Consider the following 17,215-nt stretch of genomic DNA (forward strand, 5'->3'; position numbering starts at 1 on the left):
ATAAATAAACCACTAAACATTTCAGGGCTTATTAAATGTATGGCTGATGTAAACCCTATGAAACTAGACTCTAATAATAATACTTAAGATTTGCATTGTGCTTTCAAGCATCGAAAGTGCTATATAAGCATTTTCTAGCTGTAATCCTTACAACCAGCCAAGAAGGTAAACCAGTCTTATTCTTCCCACATATTGCAGATAGGGAAACTGAGGCTGAGAGAGAGTGAAGTGGCTTGCCTAAGATGGAATTCAACCTGGGGACTTAATGCATCACAGCTTAATCTTTTAGCCATTTGTTCCAATTTGTCTAGCTTTGTCGCCAAGGAGACAAAGGGCGTTGCTAGACCTACCGGGTGTTCCGTCGTTGAGGAGCGGTGAAAGCGGCTTTTCCCGTTCAGCCGTGACGCCTCATGCTCCACACCTGCCTTCGATTTGTGGCGGAAGTTTGCGCCGGTTGTGCTGCTGCCGCCGCGAGAACGGTTGCGCAGCCACACCGGCCTGATTGCCGCGGCTTTTTTTTTCGCTCGCTGCACGGTTTGCGCACGTCCGAAAGACCGCAAACTTGCGCAGCCGTCAGCGATGCCGCCGCCGGCCCTGGCGGCGGCAGCGGCGGCAGTGCCAGTGCCAGCTGAAGTGCTGCTGGTGCTGTTGAGGGTCAACATTGATGCGCTCACTTCCTGATGGGGGTCGTGGCGGGTGTCATATGACCCGAGGTCAATCGTCTGCATGGCCACTCTGTGCCTACATCTCCCATCATGCCTCTGAGGTGTCGGCGGCGATGATCGCCTCTGTGCCCTCTGCCCCATCCCAAGGAGCCAACCCACATCTGGCCGTAGCCATGGCAGCAGCCCACAAACAGCTCTGCCCTCTGCCAGCCTGGTACCCACACTAACAGGCAGCGTACAGCACCGCCATTATGCGGCCACGGTAGCTGCCCACCGCAAGGAGTCACCAGCCACTTTTCCGGTCCTCCAGTCCTGCGCAAACTGTCACTGGGGAAATAAAAAAAAAAAGCCGCTCCGCCGCGCTGCCCCAGCTGGCGGACTGCGCGCAAATGGCGGAGGCGGCTTGACCGAAGCCGCTGACCACTCCCCCTTAGCACGCCTTTTCCTGACCAGTGCCGACCGCAGTGACCTCACATCCTCCCACACGTACTCCGAATTACCGCGGGACAGCAGGAAAAGGCGCCCTAAAACTCACTTTTTTAAAGTCGGGAGAAAGAGGCTTCACCGCGGGATAACGGCGGATCCTCGTGAACGTCATCTGGAAGCCTCGACGTGACTGCGGAAGGTAACGCGCGCTAGAGCCTCGTCTAGTAACGCCCAAAGTAGTCAGATTCATAGCTTTGCTTACAAGGAGACTAATTTATTAGCACAATTTTCAGCATATTCACGCATATCCCAACAACAGTGGACTAGACTGCAAAAGCTTCCTGCACAAAAGACCCTTCGGCAAAATTTGGACCCCCCACCTCTGGGCACAAGAACAATTATAGCATAACTAAACTTGGCATTGCTGCCAAGTTAAGCAAGTGATTCATTGCATGCGATTAATAACAAAGCAGCTCTTCTCATCATAAGAATCTATAGCATAAGTCTACATTGTTGTGATAAACAAGGCAGTACTTGGCATTTCTTTGGCATCCTCTTCGCCCAGGTGCACTTACTAATTGGATGGCAACTGGAATGTCAGTTCATTAGAGCCTCCAGATACAGTACCAGGCTACATATAAGACACTTGCTGTTCTCATGAGATCCCTGTAATTGTGCTTTTGACCCATCTTTCTCATAACACAAAGAAATGTTGCTGACTGGTACAGACTGAAATAACCATTTGCTAGCTTGGAAGCAGAAGCAGCCATTCACCCAGAAGCCTTTGCGGGCAGCCATGGTTTGAAAGCCTTCAGGCCACATACCGTTGCCCAACAACAGCTCTCTTCCAAACTTCCCTGGCAATGCAGTGAAAAAGGCCATCTTACCAGAAACGCCTCCAGCTACGTATATGGCGATGGTGACTGCCATAGCAAAACCAAGGGAGATCACTGGTGCTCCTCCCATGGCACCTCTGCTAAGGACCGATTGTGCGATACACCCGCATCCGAGGGTCTGCAGTTTGGGAGAGAGAAAAACAGGCTAAACACAATCTGAAATCCCAGAATACCAGCTGGAATTTTATCCTCATGTCCAGATACTAGAAGAGGACACCCACACCCACTCTCCAAGCAGTGTGTCCAGTGTTTTCACTGTAATCTGCCCACTTTCCCTGTGGGTGTCTCCAGGTGATGCTTTTATTACGCCATCTTCCTGGGCCAATTTACACAGCTGATTTCATATGGAAGGGAACCAGTTTTGGGTCATTTGCGACACATGACGTTGTGGCCAATTTGCAGCAACCCCGCATATTTCCTCTGGAAAAGGCACATTTTTGCAGAATACTTTTGTTCCTCCCCCTCCCCCCCATAATGCAACTCTCATGAAGTTCAGATGCTGTATGCCTCATTCCTTCAGATTAATCCCTGGGCATGATGGCATGCCCAGGAATGTGTCTTTCACCTGGTTGTGACCTCAGTCAAGGAGTGGGGGCCCTCCCTGTTTTCCCCCACTGTTGTGTTTTTCTGCCATTTCCCGGGAAACGTACAGGTCAGGTTTCTGTACTTTTGTCACTCCCTGTAATTTAATCTTCATTCCTTCTCCACCCCTCTGAAGTAAATGATTTAGGTTTAGCTGCCTAATTTTCTGCAAGTCTCTAAATCGCTAAACCTCTAAAATCCCAACATCATTAAATCACAAAATCGTTAAATTGCTCTACCGCTAAAGTCTCCATACAGCTAAATTGCTATAGCGCTAAATCACTAAAGCAGCATCTGGAGCTTTCTCCTGCATCTCCCTTCTCTGCTCTTCATTTGTACCTGCACCTTTTACTTTTAGGAGCCTAACAATTCCACCTCCCTCTTCTTTCCTGCTGCCTTATCTTCAATGGCTGTAGCAGCTTTAGCGCTTTAGCAATATGGTGATATACGGTGGCCCGGTATGCATGATATGGCTGTATGGTTCCATCTCGCCGGAGGGACATGGGGGTTTCGTTTCTGTGGAGGAAGACTGGAAAGCACACTTGTTGGTGGGATGTAGAGAAGCTTCCAGACAAAAGGCTCTACACCTTTCCTCTGGATGCCTGATATCCTTTACAATATTTCCTTTCCACGAGCAGGAGAAAGAGCGGGGTGAGGACCAAGCCTCTTATATGTCATTCATGGTATTCATTTTGATGGGTGGGACTCTGCCCACCCAACCCTAAAGTAATGAGGATTAGAGTGCAGTGTGCCCCGTGAAAGCATTTGGCTTGGGAGGGGTCTAGTCCACTTTTTTCAGCTTAGTGTGCCACTGACTGACCAAAGCCAATTTCAGGAAAAAGCAGAGAAAAGATGAAAATTATTCTCAACACATTGTCATGGAAGCAAAGCTGTATGAGGAAGGACTGAAAGAACTGGGCATATTTAGCCTTGAGAAGAGCAGACTGAGGGGAGACATGATAACATTCTTCAAGGACTTGAAAGGTTGACACAAAGGGGAGGGCCAGGATCTCTTCTCGATCCTCCCAGAGTGCAGGACACAGAATAACGGGCTCAAGATAAAGGAAGCCAGATTCCAGCTGGACATCAGGAAAAACCTCCTGATGTTTAGAGTAGTTTGACAATGGAACCCATGACCTAGGGAGGTGGTGGGCTCTCCCACTGCCTTCAAGTTGCAGATGGACAGCCATCTGTCTGGAATGCTTTATGGTAGATTCCTGCATTGAGCAGGGGGTTGGACTCAATGGCCTTGTAGGCCCCTTCCAGCTCAACTATTTTATGATTCTATGATTCCATGAAGATGCCCCCTTGCCTCATTCACAGAATTTAACACCAGGCAACACACAACTTTGTCTTCCATTTGTAATCCTCCCATGCTTTCCAACCTACTTTGCTTTTTTTCCTTACTGCAGAAAACTGTTAAGAAAACAAAGTGGAATTGCTTCGCAAGGCCTTCTGGGTGGTAGTGCCAGGAGCCCCTGATCTGGAGGCTCACCAAGTCTGTGACGTGTTTTTATGTTGTTGTTTTCCTCTGGTGAAAGGCAGTTTGTACATACCTCACCAGCACAGTGTTCTTAGGGCCATTGAAAACAAACAGAAAAGGAAGGCAGATCCTTTCACAAAGGGAAGGAATTCTCCACATGCTCTGAGGCACTGTGTGTGTGTGTGTGTGTGTGTAAAGAATGGGATTACTTTGTTCTGCTATAGATGATCATGGGCATTTTGCATATGCTCTGCCACATTCAGTCTCAGCTCCCAAAATCTTTGAACATGGTTAATTGTTATTAGGGCTGCAAATTGTCATTGACTGGATCAACTAAAGCTTTAGTTGATTGGTTCTGACATCTCAAAAAGGCCACCTATGTTCAGGTTGTCGTAGTATGCAGATATATTTTCGATTTAACCCATTAATTGTTTAAAAAGGAAAAGGTGCAGTCAATCACAAATTGTTTAATCAATTGGCAGTCCCTGGGGGAACCTGCGTGAGACATATGAAGCTTAAACCTGAACATTTTAGCCAGCTTTATCACTTCCTGGGGAAGAAAAAAAGGATCTGGAGTGTTTAGAAAATCCTTAATCCAGGGTCCATGGAGAAAAATTTGATTTAAAATGAAAGCTCCTCTATAAACCATTTGGTTTGTTTGATAACATATCCCTCCGTACCCCCAGCCACAACCTTAAACATTTCATGAGAATACGGTTTGTTTTATTAGACGTCAATGAAACCCAATCCTTTCTGAGTCTCCTTACATCCCACATTCAGGGTATTGTTTCATGGACTCCCCTATAAAAGTGTCCATCACTTCTCGTGCTAAAACTCTGTCTAGTTCTGAGCAGTTGCACGAAATCAAAATCTCTGTAAAACCAGGCCATATTTCACTTCCTCAAACTTTGACAAAATAAGGGGCGACTTGACGTTTCCTTTATTGTGGTAGTTAATCTCTCCTCCCGGCTGTGGCAGTTCCCTCCTTAGGAGTGAGCACCCCCCACCCTGCAAAAGTAGCAGCTCTTGTTTGTGGAAAATGGGTAGGGTGTCCACTTGTACGTGGCCAAAAAAGAGGAAATTCATCACACACACACACACACACACACACACACACACACAGGCCATAGCTAGACAGGGCTTTATCCCAGGGCAAACCCCAGGATCATCCCTGTGCATCCACATGACGCACAGGGGATCCCAGGATCAGGGAGGGTTCATCCCTCCCTTGCCCTGGGATATAGCCCTCGCCTTTGGCCCTGGTTATTCCGTGGTCCCGGGCTGAGCCCGAGACTGCAGAACATGTGGCCAGGTGCTGCAGGTTTTCCCAGCTCCGCGCGATTACTCGCGAGGAGCCGGGAACTGCGCCCTTCAGGGGTAGGGTGGGGGGAGCGGGGAAAATAATTTAAATTTTAAAAAGGACTTACCTTTAGCGCATGAGCGTTCGTGCGCTGCTTGTCCTTTTAAAAAAAAATGGCGGACGTGTGTCATGTGTAGACAGAGGAGGGATCTCGCGTTAAACACAACGTGAGATCTTCCCTCCTCCGTCGCGGGATAGCAGGTAGGTCTAGCTAAGGCCAGAGAGAGAAGAGGATGAAAGAGGACACCAATTTGCATGATTTATTTAAAAATATTTTTAGGCTGCCTTTAAAGAGAAAACCCTCTCAAGGTGGCGGTGTGACGTTTGTATATGCGGATTTCTAGGTATAGCTGCAAATTTAGAAATAATTGCTGTCATTTGAATAGGAATGCAATCCATCTCGCCGTAATGGATATGACTGACCAGGTGAGCTGTGGGCCTCCTGGCTCAGTCTGCTGTTCAGGTGCTACCTTTGGATGGGCCCTGCTGGTTTCTATCCTTATGGTTCTTTGACTTTAAGCCAGACTTGGGATAGAGTCTGGCTTAAATAGAGGGCACCTTCCAATAGAGGCCTGATCTCTTTCAGCTCTCCAAAATAGAGGCCTGTCCTCTGTAAAGTACGTCACCCAGCCACCCTACAAATGACTCCCCACAAGTAGGAAGGGGACTGCCATGGGCCCCAAACCAGCTTGATTATCCAAGCGAATTTAAGCTCTGACTTGGAGTTGCCCTGTTTTTAGTGGTGCCACTAAAAGACCACCACGTGGTCTGGGAGTCGTGGCCCAGGCTCCTGCAAGGCCGGGAATTGCGCCCCAGGATTCTTGGTGACTTTGCAAGGGTGTGGCCCTGCCTCCCGTTTCGTTCCCTGAGGCTCATACTGATGGATTACGTCCCACGTTAGTAGCGCTTGAAGATGTTAGCAACACAAGCATGGGTTGGTCTGAAAAAGGGAGCCCTTTTTTTTTATTTAGCAGCTATACGTGATTAGTCTAATACAGTCCTATGTGGTCCATTTCCTTGTATTACATGATATTATCCAAGTGGCAATTTGATATGGATTGGTGAGATGTAACACACACCCTGCCCAGTGTTGCACAGATGAGAACAGGAGCATTCTTGCATTTGTGTATTATTTATTTATTTCATTTCATCTCTATACCGCTCCATAGAAGAAGCTCTCTGGGTGATTTACAACAATTCATAAAAATACAAACTACAATATAATAAAAAATAGTCCAAAACATTTAACATAGAAAAATTTAAACAATGTAAACAGCTAAAAACAATTTATATAAACAATGGGTTTTCCTCCCAAATGGAAACACGCACACACATACAGGTATAAAAACTGGCCAGGCTAGGGATGGATGAATGAGCAATGTTCGAGATTGCCATGATTCTTTAATACTCTGCATGAAAGGAAGGCTTGTGCAAATCTTTCTGAATTAGCAGAAATTCCTGAATTTGCGCAAATTGGCTCCATAGGCTAAAGCAAAGTTGATTTCGTCTACTGGAGACATTTGCGCAAATTGTGTTCGACAATTTGTGAATATTTTTGGCCCGCGCTCGCATTCAGAGTTTTGAACAGGGCATGCTTGGAAGTTTTTGCAAGCAAAAATTCTCATACATTCCTAGGCCAGGCCTCCAACAGGGCCTGAGGGATGTCTGACAGGGATTTGTCCACTGAGTCACAGGCCTGGGCTCTCTCCATATGGAGGAAACCGCATGGAAATCAGTCAGGACAGGAGGGAAGCCACTCAGCACTGGTGGGGTGGGAGCGGGGCAACCAGTAGTCACTGACGTCTCTAAAATGGTCTCAGGATCCAGGCCCCTCTGCAGCTTCCTGTCATGGCTTGGGCCTAGTCTTGGGCTTTCACCATTCTTGGCAGGAAATGGGCTGACAGAGCTCATGGCAGATCCGCACCACATCATTTGAAAAGGGTTGTATTCCTTCCAGTTGTCTATGGCAGCGGTAAATGTGATTCTTCTGTTCAAGGCTGACTTTCAACCCAACGATACATGAGGTGGTAGTTATTAAATGAAAGTTTAGCTTGGCAGGGTGTGGTGGGGATGGCCGCCTCCACCACCTCTGCCAGAAAACATTGCCTCACAGACATCAGATCCTTGTTTTTGTCTGGAACGAGGCAAACATCGCATGAAGGAAAACAATTGGTCTTCCGTGGAGTGTACTTCACCGCTATTCCCTGGAAAGTTGCAGTGTTTTATCGGCATCCCACTCATAGGGGAGATTAAAGATCAGTGTCTTTTTCTTTCTGCTGTTTTCAGGATGTATGTATTAGTCTTTCCAAGATACATAAATGTGGCTTTCCAGTATAAATAGGGTTTTTTCCGAAAGGTCCAGGCCCACAGCTTTCGAAATAACAGAGCCTTTTCCTCCCTGGGTGGCCGCTTGGCCAGGGTGGGATCCATTGGCCTCAGTTCTCGTTTTGTAAAACAGGAAGAGTTGAGCACTACCCCATAAGATAGTTGGAATCAGAACTGAGGCATAAACATCAAGGTTCTCAATAAGCAATAATAAATAAAGCCACTTCTTAGCTAGAGGTGGGATTAATCATTAAGCATCACATAACGGGTTGGGTTGGGTTGGGTTGCATGGGTTTATTTGCAAGAGGGACAAAATGCCCTTCCAAATGCAGAAGGAGAATGAGTGGGGAATTCACTCAGAACTCCATTCTGCCACCCTGGTTAGGGTGACCAACTGTCAGGATTTCCCCGGATTTGTCCTGGTTTTTGTTCTTTCCATGGTGTCAGGGGGGATTTTCTATAAGTTTCAATAATGTCCTGGAATGACACACCTTCCCCTTTAAGGCTGTCATTAGCATGGCAGGAGGGAGTGACATGCTTTCTTGAGGCACATCATTCCCCCACCCCGAGCTCCAATTGAGGTCTTAAAGGGGAAAGTGGGTCATTCGTGGACATTATAGAAAAGGCCCCAATTGGAGTGGATGGTGGTGGTGCAGAATGAAATCCTTTCCCCTCCTCCACTCCAATCGGGTTCTTTAAGGCGGCGGGGGAATAACGTACTTTCTGCAGGACTCAGAAAGCTGCTTCCCCACATGCACACTAGGTGTCCTCTTTTTTGGTTTCCCAAATATGGTCACCCTGGTAGACCCTGTACACCCCTACCAGAACTAGCGGGGCAATTGATCCTGTGAAATAAAGCTGAGGGAAATCATAGGAAGATCTCCCCCTGCACAACCCATGGTTGATTCTTAATTAAAAGCAATTATAAACATGCACACACAGAGAGTTTCTGCTACGACAAAGAAGAGCTGGATGCCCTCTTTCATACAGATTGAGGTCTGGATGATAAAAAGCGTCTCTTCTTTTTAGACAAGCCAGGCAAGCAAACCAAGGCGTTTGAACAGGTGTTGCAGAGAAGAAAGCAAAATAGCAACACTCATGGCCATTCTGTTAGCCACAAATCCCGCAGCCAGGGACAGCTATTCAAATTTCTTGTGCCTTCTCTCTGTATTAGATCCCACATTAATATCCCACCTTTCTTCCGAATAGGAAATTACAGGAAGACAGATTCCAGCTGGACATCATGAAAAACTTCCTGACTGTTAGAGCAGTACGGCAATGGAACCCATGACCTAGGGAGGTGGTGGGCTCTCCCACACTAGAGGCCTTCAAGAGGCAGCTGGACAACCATCTGTCAGGAATGCCTTTGAGATGGATTCCTGCATTGAGCAGGGGGTTGGACTCGATGGCCTTATAGGCCCCTTCCAACTCTACTATTCTATGATTCTAGGTCATAGTAGTGTGCGTGGATGGGGTGACCTTTTATTGCCACAACAACCCTGGGAGGTAGGTCAGGTGCTCTGGAGAGAAAGTGACTGGCTCAAGGTCTCTTTGCAGCTCAAGCAGGGAATCTGAGCCCGGTCTTCCTAGCCCAAGTTGAATACCCTAACTACATAATCAAAGCTGAGCTGAGGGAGCCTCCAAAGCTGTCCACATGGGGAGGAGAGGGGGAAGACAGCAAAGACACTCCTCGCCCAGGGTGCAATTGATCTTAGCCCTGGCCTGCCGCCCGGCTTCTCTTTACTTCCAGAACATTTTTCCAGCCACTCTGGTCTGATTGTGCCTCCGTGCAAAACGTGCCGCCGTCCCACCTTCCAGGTTTAATCTGCGGCTTCTCCCTCCGAGGGCCGGCAAACGATCCCCTTTTAGCAGCCCTTAAGACAACATGTCTACATTGGGAGCTGCAGCTCTCTCTCTCTCTTTTTTTCTTTTTTCTTTTTTGGCTCCGTCCATTCCTGACCTCTCCCTGACTGAAGACGGGGGCCTGAAAGTGGGCCACAGTGAACCGTGAGCAGAAGCCGCCAGTGAGGCTGCCGTGCCAAGTGTAACGGAGACAAAACAAAGGCGGACGCTTTGGCGGGAGTCGTTTTGCTCTGGCCCTGGATCCCAAAGCAGGCAGCCGAAATGAAGACGGGCGAAGAACGAAGAGGGGCTTAGTGCTGAGCTCTCTAGGCATGCGCTGAGTTCGCTCCGGAAGCTGCAGCATCACAACCGGGGCCTGCCCAGGGCCAGCTCCAGCTCTCTGGCTGCCTTGGCAAATATTTAGTTATCTCCTCCCCCACCCTCCGTGCATCTTGCTTATTTATTTGTTTGTTTGTTTCAGATATCTGTCGCTTGCTTTTCAAGTTAAAACGACATCCCCACCCCGAAGCGGTAAAAACAATATTAGAAATCCAACAGGTTAAAACAAAATACATCAAACCGACAGCCATAAAAGCGACAGGTGTGATTGGATAAAACCTAAAAACACAGACTCATCATAAAACAAACAGTGATTAAAACCATTCAGCATAACTATTCGGATTGTAAAGAAAACCCATCAAGTCACAGTTCAGTAAAAGAGCACCATGGAACAAGAAAGTCTAAAGCTCATACTACCCAATCCATTAAATAATAAATACATAGCAGGCTGTTGACTTTCTCTGTCTTTTTTAATCACAGGTAGTCATGCAAGCCCTGACCCAGATCGGGACCACCAGATGTGGGATGCAGAGGTTTAAACCTCACCTCCCTAACTATTTGTTTTCTAAAATTTGGGTGTGTATGTGGGTGGGTGGGTGTCCCCACGTACATGCGGGGCAAACCCCCCCCCAAAATAAAATCTCCCCTGGTCCATCGTGGTGTGCTAGCAAAGGCTCCCCTCTGCTTTCCTAACCTTTGACTCTGTCTGTGCACTTTGTTGACTTCTGGTGTCTGTTTGATGTCATGTGTCATTGAGGTTCATCTGTCCTGGAAAACAGCCGAGAAGATGTTTCCAAAAGGGTTGGTCTTAGGGCAGCCAAGCCAACATGGGCCCAAAAGGGCAGCCACCCTCCTGGGCTTGGGAAAAGAATTACAGTGACTCCAGGACACAGGTTGCTTTTGAGCAGTAGGGATGGACGTGAATTCTGGCTCGGTTGGAAGTCAACAGAAATATGAAAAAGTGCTATCTTAAACCAAAACCAAACCAGAAAACAAAGTAAGTTTAAGAAAACTGATACAAACAATATATCAAATTGTTTGAGATATTGATATATCTCAAGTCAGAGAGCTTCGGCTATTGGGCGGTATAAAAATGTAATAAATAAATAAATAAATAAATAAAATTTAGGTATACCTATGCTTATTACAATATAATCATATTAGTAGAAAATGTTTTTAATCTTAAAGCAAATGCACACATTTAAAATTTAAACAAAACAGTCTACATACATCAAACATTAAACAAAAATCCCCAAATGCGTTTCAACCATACAGGTCTTCATCAGTGGGAAAAGGATATGTGGATTATTTAAAAAAAAAATTATACAAAAATTAAAAAAACAACTTTTTATGCCCCAGATATAGGGAGTTCCTATCGGACTCAAAGTTGGCTCTTGTAAATCTTCAAGCTTGTAGCAAGAAAGAAGGGGGCCTAGATTCTCCCTCCTGTCTTCAAGAGGCTGGTGGATAAAGACACCTAATTAGTTATTGTAAAGTTGGCATAACTGAAAGCCAAGGTAAGATTACTCAATATTATATATTTTTCTCTAAGAGTGAGCAAGTTGTGGGAGGGTTGTTTCAATTATGCCAACTTTACAATAACTAATTAGGTGTCTTTATCCACCAGCCTTTTGAAGACAGGAGGCTTTTTTGCTACAAGCTTGAAGATCTACAAGAGTCAACTTTGGGTCCGATAGGAACTCCCTATATCTGGGGCATAAAAAGTTGTTTTTTAATATTTGTGTGTGTATATATATATATATATATATATATATATATATATATCCACATATGCTTTTTCCACTGATGAAGACCTGCATGGTTGAAACGCGCTTGGGGATTTTTGTTTAATGTTTGATGTATGTGGACTATTTTGTTTAAATTTTAAATGTACGTATTTGCTTTAAGATTAAAAATATTTTCTACTAATATGATTTTATTGTAATAAGCATAGTTATACCTAAATTTGATATATTGTTGTATCAGTTTTCTTAAACTTACTTTGTTTTCAGTTAGAAGTCAAGCCAGGAACCCAGCTCCTCGTTGGGGCAGAAGGATTTCTGGAATGGGCTCAAGATCAGGTCATTCCCAAGGTGAGGGACAGGAACGTCATAGGAAGCTGCCTTAGACTGAGTCAAAACCTTGGTCCATCTAACCCTGTATTGTTGACACGGACTGGCAGCCATAACTCTCCAGGATCACAGGCCAGAGTTTTTCCTGCCCTACCTGGGATTGAAGCTGGGACCTTCTGCTTGCAAAGCAAGGGGTCTAACCACTGAGCTATAGCCCCTCCCCAGTGTAGGGATTATTATTATTATTATTATTATTATTATTATTATTATTATTTATTTATTTATATAGCACCATCAATGTACATGGTGCTGTACAGAGTAAAACAGTAAATAGCAAGACCCTGCCGCATAGGCTTACAATCTAATAAAATCATAGTAAAACAATAAGGAGGGGAAGAGAATGCAGACAGGTACAGGGTAGGGTAAGCAGGCACAGGGTAGGGAAAAACTAACAGTAGAAAGTAACAGTAGAAGTCTGCACAACATCAAGTTTTAAAAGCTTTAGGAAAAAGAAAAGTTTTTAGTTGAGCTTTAAAAGCTGTGGTTGAACTTGTAGTTCTCAAATGTTCTGGAAGAGCGTTCCAGGCGTAAGGGGCAGCAGACGAAAATGGACGAAGCCGAGCAAGGGAAGTAGAGGCCCTTGGGCAGGCGAGAAACATGGCATCAGAGGAGCGAAGAGCACGAGCGGGGCAATAGTGTGAGATGAGAGAGAGAGGAGAGATAGGAAGGAACTAGACCGTGAAAAGCTTTGAAGGTTAACAGGAGAAGTTTATATTGGATTCTGAAGTGAATTGGAAGCCAATGAAGAGATTTCAGAAGCGGAGTAACATGGTCGGAGCGGCGAGCCAAGAAGATGATCTTTGCGGCAGAGTGGTGAACAGAAACCAACGGACTGATGTGAGAAGAAGGAAGGTCCTTGGCCTCAACTAGGCTTCTCTGGACTTGCATGGAGTGGATTGTGGAATCTCCAGTCAAGAATTAGGGCAGAGTGGAATGAATGCAGAGCAGAAAAGTCCTGAGTGGCATCAACCCTGTTAAGTATTTGACAGGATTCCAGAAGACGTCTTTTTGCAGGTTCCAGCAAGTCTTTTGAAATGCGTGCAGCCACCAAGTGATGCACTGTCAGAGACTTGATAACTTAGTTCTCCCTTGAAAATCGGCTGGGGTCCTGTGTTTAACTCTTAGTAAAGCTCTCTCTTCTTTGAAGTCTCTTTTTACTCTAGCCCAGGGGAGGCGAGCCTCTGACCTGTGGGCCAAATGCTGACCTCTAGCCCAGGGCCGGCCCTATCATGAGGCAGAGGGGGCAGATGCCTTAGGCGGTAGATTCTGGGTAGCATGGAGAAGACAGGGCAGCAGCCCTCTGGCCATTTCCCATTGGAGGACAGAGCTGTGTTTTCCAGACTACCATATTTCTTTGATTGTAAGACGCCATTGATTGTAAGATGCACGCTAATTTCAGTACCACCAACAGAAAAAAAACCCAACCCTAAGACACACCCGAGATTCTAAGACGCACCCCATTTTTAGAGATGTTTATATGGGGGGAAAAGTGCGTCTTAGAATCGAAGAAAGAGGGTATCTGCCCTGCTCCCCCTAGGCGTTTCTGCCACCCTCGGGTGCAGCAGAGGGGGCTGTCCCATCCCCAGTGTCCCAGTAAGATACAGCTGCCAGTCCAGTTGACATCTGTAGTGGAAACGGGGAGGCAACGTCTTGTCTTTTGCCTCTGGTAGCAAAATGGACAGAACCTTGCACAAATTGGGTAAGGAGAATGCCGGGAGGCAAATGCCTCTCCCACCCCTCATGCCCCCATTACGTACTGAACAAAGATAAGAGGCCGGTCTTTAACTGTACCCACTTTTGCCCTTGGCCACAGCTGCTCCTGGTATGCAGATCCCAACAGGTTTCGATCGCGGGAGCATGGACCTTGACAGGGAAAAGATCTCCCACCCTCCTGCTCTGGCTGTTTACTCCTGGTTTACCATGAAACTGAATAACATTCAGAACTGTGCACGGACAAAAGTGTGTGCAACAGATTATTAGGAAAACACTAAAATAATTAGGATTGGGAAATGTATGTGGTTCTGTATACCAAGTCAGATTGACCAGAGAAATGCTGTACATTTGCAGCCTCTGATCCCTTCAATGGAGGTGGTGCAGGAGAATGTCCTGGTGTATTTTAGATCATGCATTAATGAAAGGCTTCTCTGCTTCAAGCATCAAAATGTGGTGGGCCAAGACCTGTGATCAAATCCTGCCTAAGCCATTCTGGGTGTTTTTAGGCACATCATTATCTTACAGCCTCAGTTCCCCAGTCTGTAAAATGGAAATTCTACCAATCCACAGGTGTTGGAAAGTGGATTAAAAATCAATTGCCATGATCCCCTGCCTGCACAACCTGGGCCATTGCAAGGACAAATATTAAGTAGATTATATAGTACATAATTGTAAACATGATTAATTATAGTTAATATTTAAAAGTTTAATTCCTTACATGTTAGGAATAAAGTGCTCTTAGTTACTGTGAAATTTCCTTTCTCTTCCTCTGTTGTTTTCCCTGTGTTGAATTTTAGATTGTAAGCGCCTTGGGACGGGGACCTGTCTGTCCCCTTGTCCTGTGCAAAGCACCAGGCACACGGAAGGCACTTTATAAACTAAATCGTATCAGGGAAGTTTAAGCAGTCTGCGGAAGTTTGGGGTACAACAGGCGCTCGTGCCCTTTTGCACAGCCTGCCCAATATTCGTTTAGCCAGCAAGCAAAGTCAGCAATGTTTGGAGGGGGAGCACCAGGCGGGCAGTGCAGATTGTGAGCGGCGCACTGCCAAATCTTTTGCTGATCTGCTGCAGAAGACGCAGGAGCACAGCTCATGGGTCGCGCTGCGCCATGGCTTGGTAGCAAAACAATTTGGGATAGCCCTGCTTGGAAGGAAAGAGGGAAGGGAGAACGGGATAGCGTGGCTGGAAGGACAGAAGCCGCTATGACTTACTATCATTATGAACGTCCCCAGGAATTCTGCCAGAGCTTCCTTCAGCAGGCTGTTCTCCAGGGCAAATTTCTCTTTCAAACTCCTTTCTCTTTTCTTGGTCATGTTGGCGGCTTCTTCCTTGGTGGCTTCGACTGGTGAAGGGCAGCCGTAAAATTTGCTCTGTAATCCCCTCCTGCCTTTCTTGAACTTTGACACTCCTCCTAATATGTTGAAATATGAGCGCTGGAGTGCCCCTATGCAGCCCTTAAAATCATCTGACTGTTCCGGGGATTTATGGAGCCCACTTTACATTCTCTGAACGTGCATTGTGAGTTTCCATCATGTGCCTTCCTCCCGCAGCACTTGGGTCTCGCCAGCACTATTTATAACAGGCAGCCCAGATAAAGCTGCTAAGCTTTCGCTCAGAAGTGGACCGATTCTTTTCCTCCCAATTTCTTCCTGACCGAATTAATCATTACCCGATCATCCCAAATAAACCCCTGTGCTATTAAACAAGAGGAGAGAGGTGGGGGGAAGACAACAAGACCGGGAAACGATTGGTTATATAAGTTTGCCAGATACAAAAAGCACAGCAGGCATTGGTTGGTTACAAACAAACCCTGGGATATCTGCCAAGAGGTGTATTCAGCCAGTGTAGAAAATGTGCATTCTGAACAGGTGAGAGAAACTTTACTCCCTTGGTTTACAGGAATGCATCCTGCCCCCACATGCCCAGGTGAGCTCAAGAAATGGCAGACAAGAACAGCTAACTACACTTGGTTCATTTTACCAATTCGCTGCTACATCGCATCTTCTGGGTCTTAAGAACATAAGAAGAGCTCTTCTGGATCAAACCAGAGGTCCAGGTAGTCCATCACCCTATTTCCCAAGTGGCCAATCAGATGCCTTCTGGGAAGCCCAAACGTGGGATATGAGGGCAACATTCCTCTTTGTTCCCCAAAAGCCTTGTACCCCAAAACATACTGCCCCTGAGACTGGAGGTGTCATTTGCTTTCATGGCTACTAGCTGTTGATAGGCCGATTTCCCTCCATGAATTTGACGAATCCCCTTTTAAAAGCCCCCTTACCTAGTGGCCGTCACCAATCTTGTAGCAGGGAGTTCCGTAAGTTAATCATGCATTGTGTAAGATAGGGTGACCTTATTTTTCAGAGATTATATATAATGGGAGACTTTATGAAAGGCCTTGGCTAATTGTCTCAAATGAGGTAGGAAACAACGTCAGAGATTTTTGTTAGTTCATTTGTTTTAAATAAGAATGTTAAGGAGAATTGCTGGTCTTAAATACTATGTGAGTAATGGATATATATATATATATATATATATATATATATATATATATATGTTCTATAGCGTGTTCCCAAGGAAGCAGTCCCTGGTGAAACAGGTTAATCTACCGGACTCCTGTTGCTATTGATTTTTTCACGCTGCAAAATTGTTTTGTTATTGAATGATTACACACTGCAAAACTGATATATACGTTTATTTAAACAGTTTTTGTGACTATTTGTTTTTCTTGCTTGTGGTTGGAGGGTGTTTACCCCAACTTTGTTTGCAGTATTTCCAACCACCGCCTCCTTCTATTTAGGTACTTATGAAAAGGAGGACAGGGCTCCTGTATCTTTAACAGTTGTATTGCAAGGGGAGTTTCACCAGGTATCACTTGCATGCATGCAGCACCTGGTTGAATTCTGTCTTCATCACAACAGTGGCCATTTACAAAAGAGGGCAGGGGTCCTGCAGCTTTAATTGTTATGATAAAGAGGGAATTCCACCAGGTGCTGCATGCATACAAATGACACCTGCTGAAATTCAATATAACTGTTAAAGATACAGGAGCCCTGTCCTCCTTTTCATAGGGTCACCCTATGTAAGAAGGCCTTTCTTTGCTTCATCCTGAACCTCCTGCCAATCATTTCCCTGGATGATCCTGCATTCCAGAGTTATGAAAAAGGGAGGCACAAATTCAGCCTTCCTCCACTTTCCCCACACTGTGTCCACAGTCTCTATTATATCCTCCTCCTTCATAATCCCCCCCCCTAAGTTTAGTAGTTCCAAAGACTTCAGCCAGCCTTCCGCAATTCTGTCTGTTGCAAATGTGTTGGACATCAACTCACATCACTCCATCCAGTATGGCCAATGGAGATGATGGGAGTTGCAGGTCATAGAATCATAGAATCACGGAGTTGGAAGGGACCACAAGGATCACCTAGTCCAACCCTTTGCGATTTGCAGGAAAACCA

The 17,215-nt window shown here is 45.8% G+C and overlaps 2 protein-coding genes across 2 annotated transcripts in view; both read right to left on the bottom strand.

Annotated features, from left to right (window-relative positions):
• AQP9 (aquaporin 9) overlaps positions 1–15,469 on the bottom strand; it is a 38,080-nt gene extending 22,611 nt beyond the window's left edge. Inside the window, exons 1-2 of the mRNA XM_063142501.1 lie at positions 14,975–15,469; positions 1,979–2,105 (exon numbers count right to left, since the gene is read on the bottom strand). Coding sequence (XP_062998571.1) covers positions 1,979–2,105; positions 14,975–15,076 — 229 coding nt within the window. The 5' untranslated portion in view covers positions 15,077–15,469. The remainder of the gene's footprint in view (positions 1–1,978; positions 2,106–14,974) is intronic.
• POLR2M (RNA polymerase II subunit M) overlaps positions 1–17,215 on the bottom strand; it is a 180,242-nt gene that overhangs the window by 28,025 nt on the left and 135,002 nt on the right. The gene's annotated exons all lie outside the window — the stretch shown is intronic.

Source organism: Elgaria multicarinata, chromosome 16 (assembly GCF_023053635.1).
Source record: "Elgaria multicarinata webbii isolate HBS135686 ecotype San Diego chromosome 16, rElgMul1.1.pri, whole genome shotgun sequence".
Taxonomy (NCBI): Eukaryota; Metazoa; Chordata; class Lepidosauria; order Squamata; family Anguidae; genus Elgaria; species Elgaria multicarinata.